General features: G+C 39.7%; 1 protein-coding gene across 3 annotated transcripts in view; it reads right to left on the bottom strand.

Annotated features, from left to right (window-relative positions):
• Positions 1-865: 865 nt before the first annotated feature.
• Positions 866-6,000, bottom strand: part of ELOVL5 (ELOVL fatty acid elongase 5) — a 39,415-nt gene continuing 34,280 nt past the window's right edge. For all 3 annotated transcript variants that reach the window (XM_039568732.1, XM_019289583.2, XM_010406208.3), the window contains exons 7-8: positions 4,239-4,373; positions 866-2,769 (exon numbers count right to left, since the gene is read on the bottom strand). In XM_039568732.1, coding sequence (XP_039424666.1) covers positions 2,638-2,769; positions 4,239-4,373 — 267 coding nt within the window. In that variant the 3' untranslated portion in view covers positions 866-2,637. The remainder of the gene's footprint in view (positions 2,770-4,238; positions 4,374-6,000) is intronic.

Below are 6,000 nucleotides of genomic sequence, written 5' to 3'. Positions count from 1 at the left end.
GCCATTAACCTTGAAGGCGAGGTTTGCAGTGCAGCAGCCCCATCTCTGCTGGCTCACACAGGGAAGCCAGGTTGGTGCTGTGGCTTCTGCCTTCTAGGTCCTTCCTGTAGATTGGGCTTAACATCCAAAGAACTGCACCTTACTGACCCTTGCTTAGAAACACACTCAATTTCATAGTTGAATAGGCATGTGAAGGAGAGGAAATTGTCTCAGCAACCACCTCAGGCATTCAGAGCACCCTCCCAGAGGAGACCAACATAGCATGAAACCTCTGAGCCTTTCACACGAAGTGTAAAGCCATTTCCCTGGTCTAGGTTTTTTGTGTTAAGAGCCTGCAAGTGAGAAGACAGACAGCTACATAAATAGCTCTGTTTTATCAAGTCCATCACCAGCCTATCTGGGGTGTTGCAATGTACTGATTGAACACTCAAATCAGAGGGTTCCGAAACAATCACCTAAGGGCAAGGGGAGCTATAAGGAAATTGCAAAAGTGCTCCCAGTTCTGGAGAGAGGTATTATCCGCATTTTATAGACAGGACAGCTAAGGCAGAAAGTCCCTCTCAGTCACGTCAAGCTTTGCTCCTGGCACTCATCATCTCGAGCTATTGGGGCTGCTCTGCATTCAGTGAGCCAGTAATCCCAGCAGGAGTTAAATCCATCACACGGACCAGTACTTCTACAGCCAGGCAAGGGAACAGTGTTTAGGAACAGCCTAAGCTTTCTGTAAAGAACTTTTTGCCAAGTCTCTGGTACGCTACATGTCTCTGAACATCTGCAGCTGTTCTTCCATCATGGTGGCTCCTCCTTGGCCTGACACAGGATGGGGCAATGCATTAAATCTCTACAAACCCACAGAATTCAGACAGAGATCATCAAAAGTGTTTTAATGATTAAACCATGTCAAACATTAACAATGAAGTATATTCAGATGAGCGAAGGTTTATTTCTAGCACATTTAGACAGCCTATTTTGAACATTATAGCTGCTGTACTGAGCTATGTAAAGACTCTGCAAACCAGTACCTAGAAATGAAGACACACGCACAAGCTTTGATAATGTAAACAAAACAGACACTGCCTCCTTCAAAACAAGGAATGAAAACCCACAAGGCTAGTAAGAGAACTTATTAACTCCTCAAGAGATGTGCAAAAATTTTAAAAAAGATTTAAAAACAATTAAACGTGTTAAAACTGGCATTTATATAAATATCAAAAAAACAAACAGTTAAACTTGAGCAATGACCAGCAGAATGTCTTGCACAATTTAATTTTTCAGATCTTACTGGACTCCACCGTGGCAGATACCAGAATACCAGCAACAGATACTGGCTTTGCAACTGACTCCTCATATGTGCAAGACAGGATTTTACAAGAAGGAGTAACTTTTAACCAGCACTCAAACCAAATCCTTAGATAACAAGCCAAAACATTACCAGTGATATACACAACTCACATTACAGAAACAGACATTTCCAGCACATTTCAGCAACATTTAAAAAACATTAGCTATGACTTAAACTGTATAACTTGCTTGTTTGGAAAAAAAAAACATCTTTGTGTTAGGCACATTTTGAAAGTGAATGTATGCTACATGAAGAACAGTTCAGATACCAACTTAAATACAGACAATTCCATCAGAAAAGCATCTTTCTGCCTCCACCTTTAAATATGCTTTTGGATATGTCACACACTTAAACAGTAGCTCCTAAAATGTGGATATGGCTATGGTAATAACACTTGAAACTGCCAGTTTCATATTGGAAACCACTCTTCATTTAGCATTTAAGAATTCTCAGAAATAAGAAAGAAAAAACAGAAAAAAAGTAAAAAGAATAGATGGGTCCACCCTGTATATGCTCTAAACTTTAGAGACAATATTTAAATCTTACTTGACTGTGTAAGCGCCAATTACTTTTACGTTAGTGACGTACTTCAAATAAAAAAATAAGATCTATTAAAAAGGTAAAATAACTTTTCCATCTGTTTTGTGACTGTTGAGTCAACTAAAGCCAAATATACAAAACTAAATGCGCCATTTTCAATTTCACTGTATCAAGTAAGAGATACGTAGTAGCATTGTGTATCACATACAGAACAGTAAAATGATCAATGGATTCTTCTAAATGACTTTTTAATAAAAAGTCAATCAACTGAAAAGCTGAAACATACCCTAATTTTTAAACCAGTAATAAGCTTTGGGCCCTGCTTTTTAATTTAAGGCATGTGTGTTTATCTACTGAAACCAGCATCATACAAATTATCTCTACAATCACATGCATGATCTATCGTTTAAAAAATGGAGGTTTAGATTACAGTGTTTTCAAATTGTGAATCATAATTCAGCACCTATCATATTGACTAGTAAGGCAACAGCAGTGTCGGATAATACGATAATACTCCCTTCCACAGTCTATAGCAGGGTCAGTGACAGCCCAGAATTATTTTTAAACTTTAACCTACTTTTTGTTCTGTATACAGTTTCTAGGGTGTTTGCACTGGTTAAGTCCTACATAAATCACACTATTCTAGGCAGGAATAGTTACAGTAGCCATTAGAATATTAGTGCACAACTCTCATTGTGCTTACAATCAGATGATTTTGTTGTTGGGGTTATCAAAATGGTTTTTCAGTTTGGTCTTCAATCCTTCCTTTGTTTCCTTTGTTTCACATTGTTCTCAAGGGAAGAAAAGCTGTTTGTGTACCCATTTGCAATGGCCGTGGAGCCGTTCTGATACTCTTTCCTCCTCGAGGATGCCTTCTTGTTGTAAGTCTAGAATACACGGAAAGACACGTGGTTTTGTTCAATTAGATATAAATAACCACTTCCTCACAGTAACTCTAGAAACACAGAAGTAAACTTGCATTCATCATTTTTAAAGACCTTGTGCCGGTGGTTAGAGTCTAACAAGCTCTATCACTTTTTGTGTGTGAGACTGTACTACGCCTTTCATTCATCGCAGCGAGAGGAGTAGTTCACTTGAAAAGAAAAAGGCTTGGCAGTATGATGGTAGTGTTATGTTAATAGGAAATTAGCAACAAGGGAAGCGATTTTATGAGCAGACTATGGCATAAGAATATACTCAAAATGACATTGAGGAAGGAGGTTTGAGGCACCGCAAGTGACAGTACCTTGAACAAAGCCAGAACAAGAGGTAGGCAAACAATAACAGTGAGGGAAGTTCAGAGATAGAAATGTGAAGGGAATTTTCATTGGCTAACACGAGAATCAAAAACTAACAGGATCAGGGAGACTATCTAAAAAAATTAGAGACAGTGAAAAAATATACATTAATTTTTTTTTTCAAAGGGGCCCAGCTGCCTGACAAAAGCATGTTTCCCCAAATTTCTGCGTCAAAGGAATTTAAAATGGTTAAAAGTTCAAATATGAGCAAAACTGACAAAGAAAATCAAGTAATATCTGGAATATACTATCATGTTTAACTAGCATGTTCATATGCAGCAAGTGATAGAAATCATGGGACTGATTATAAGAAGTACCAGAAGAACAGCCAGGGAAGCCTGCTGTTTTTCCCCCATGAATCATTCTCACCAAAACCGAAACGCCCAAATCTCTCAAATGACATCTGAAACATACAACAGAGTTAGCTTGTTTGGGGACAGCAGGCTGTGTTGGTTTGATTTTCTGCAGACAGTAGAACATCTTTGTACAGAGCCCAGTTATGAACTGCTCGGAACAACACATACCAAGTCTGAATCTTCTCAAACATTAAAACAGCTTTGTAGAAACACAACTAAACACACTAATTTCCCATATGAAAATAAAAACAAATGCCTGTAAAAGTGAACCAAACCCAGATGTCTTCATGTTGTGAGGTTAGGAAGTTTCGCTGGACATAAAACAAGCATTTGCCCTTGTAAAAGCAGAAATGAACAATTCCTTCAGGTGCTTCACAGGTTCACATGCTGCTGGTTTATTTCAGACTAGAAATCTGTTCCTTATATAAAGCTCTTCCTCTCCCTTACCTGCAGTTAAAATTGCAATAGTAAGCCTTTTTTTTTTTAATCACTCTGGCTTACTAAAATTACGAAGCATTCTGAATTATGGGTACAAAACATCAGAAGATTTGAAAGCAGAGGGTAGATAAAGTGCAGTACTTCAGGAACACATGCATGTTAGTGAAGGACAGCAAAAGGACATTTCAAGCATTTTCTGTAACAGTTTTCCAGTGAGATACAGCCAGCAGAATGCTAGAAAGAGTTGATGAATGTTACTTTTACCTGAATATAGAAATTTGTGAAGAGGATAATCAAAGAAATCATATAAGAAATCTGAAAATACAGCCACCCCTGAGGAAATGCACATGGCCAAACAACACCACAGCTGGTCTGGAAGATTGTCAAGACGAACTGAATCTGGGGAGAGAAAACAAAAAATAAGAGAAATGAAGCACATTAATGGAAGGAGGAAAAAATCCATTAGTGACCAAAATCTCAACAGTTATTTCCAAAACAAGTAAAAAAAAAATTTAATGTTGTGTGTTTGACAAGTATTTTTTCCATAAACTTGACTTAGCAGACATTCAGATTGTGGTATCCTGTTAAAGCGTGTTTATTTGTATTTTTCCATTTTAGATCATTAGAGTAACCCATGCAGAATTGATATATAAATGTCCCAAGGAGGAAAGACCACCTTCTTCCTAGTGAGAGTTCATTGGGATTTGACTCCACCATCCTAATGGAGATCTGCATCTCGCTGCTTCAGCTGCAGAAGATCTGGGGTCACTTGGTCTACATGGGGACCCCTGCAAACCCTTCCCACAGACAAGAACTGTCTGACATATGGCTCCAGTGGAAGAATTTTTGCGGTGAAGGCTGTAGGGAAGCTGGGGAGTCAGGGAGGAGGATCAGGGTCCAATTATCTTTAATTATCTCTTTTAGGAAAACAGAGTTTGGGCTTATGTGCTGCAGAGGGCCTTAGGCAAAATTCATCCTCACATGAAGGCTACCAGATTAGGGAATGTTTATTTTAAAAGGGAAAGACTGTTTGTTCTGCTCAGCTGTTTTGCTGCTCTAACAGCTATGCATGCAGAGCAGGCAAGGAAGTGAAAGCAGCTATGACAATAGCCAGGAGAGCAACCGAAGCACTGAGATGCTGCACACTGTAGCACTTGAACAACCAGGATGAAGAACAGAGCCTAAATCTGGAAGGAAAAACAGAAACAAACCTCAAACCAAAGCAACCCCCCCATGCCTTCCATGAAAATAATGAGCCCACAGCTACAATACTTAGCGCTCCTTCAGAAAGGAAAGTGCTAAAAAAACTATTCACAGCTCTGAGAGGGTACTGGGGGGGGGGAGGGGAAGAACATAACAAAATAATTTATGTCTAGGTTTCGGTTTCCCCACCAACAAAATAAGGAAGACAGAACACTGATACACATTTCCTGGAGCTGTTCTAACATGCTGTACACACTGAAACCTGGTTCTTGTGCAGTATCACTACAGCATGTGCTGTATTACTTAATTTCACTGCTCTTACCACCTCCAGCACACGGTGGTCAGGCTTCATTACCACGCACACTAGAAACAATGCAAGCGGACACAAGGAGTCCAACACAGAATTACAAGAGAAAAAAATCTGCCCATTTAAAGTGCAGAAAGAGAGCAGAAATATTGAATAGTTTTTAATAAACCATTTGCAACTGCATGCAAAAGTAGGACAGAAAAGGTATTGTCTCAAAGGAGTAGAATGGCCCTTGTTAGCTGTGGACAGCATTGCACTCCGTTTCTGGTCTGTCCCAGCCTGACCAGGCAAGCACAGGGAAGAGCAGGCTAGTTCAAGCAGGCTTGGAAGAAAAGCCTCCTCCCTGGCTACTGAGTCCCAGAAATCCCAGCACTGCAACTCCCAAATACATCTAGCCACACAATATGGTGACCTCAGCACTGATTCATAGACCCCACCAGTCCCCAGCTGCCCACTGTCCTGATAACAGAGCAAATGGACAGGCAGAGGCTGGATTTCTAAGGTGATGTAGGTACT

Source organism: Corvus cornix, chromosome 3 (genome assembly GCF_000738735.6).
Source record: "Corvus cornix cornix isolate S_Up_H32 chromosome 3, ASM73873v5, whole genome shotgun sequence".
NCBI lineage: Eukaryota > Metazoa > Chordata > Aves > Passeriformes > Corvidae > Corvus > Corvus cornix.
This window is presented reverse-complemented; position numbering and strand designations above follow the sequence as displayed.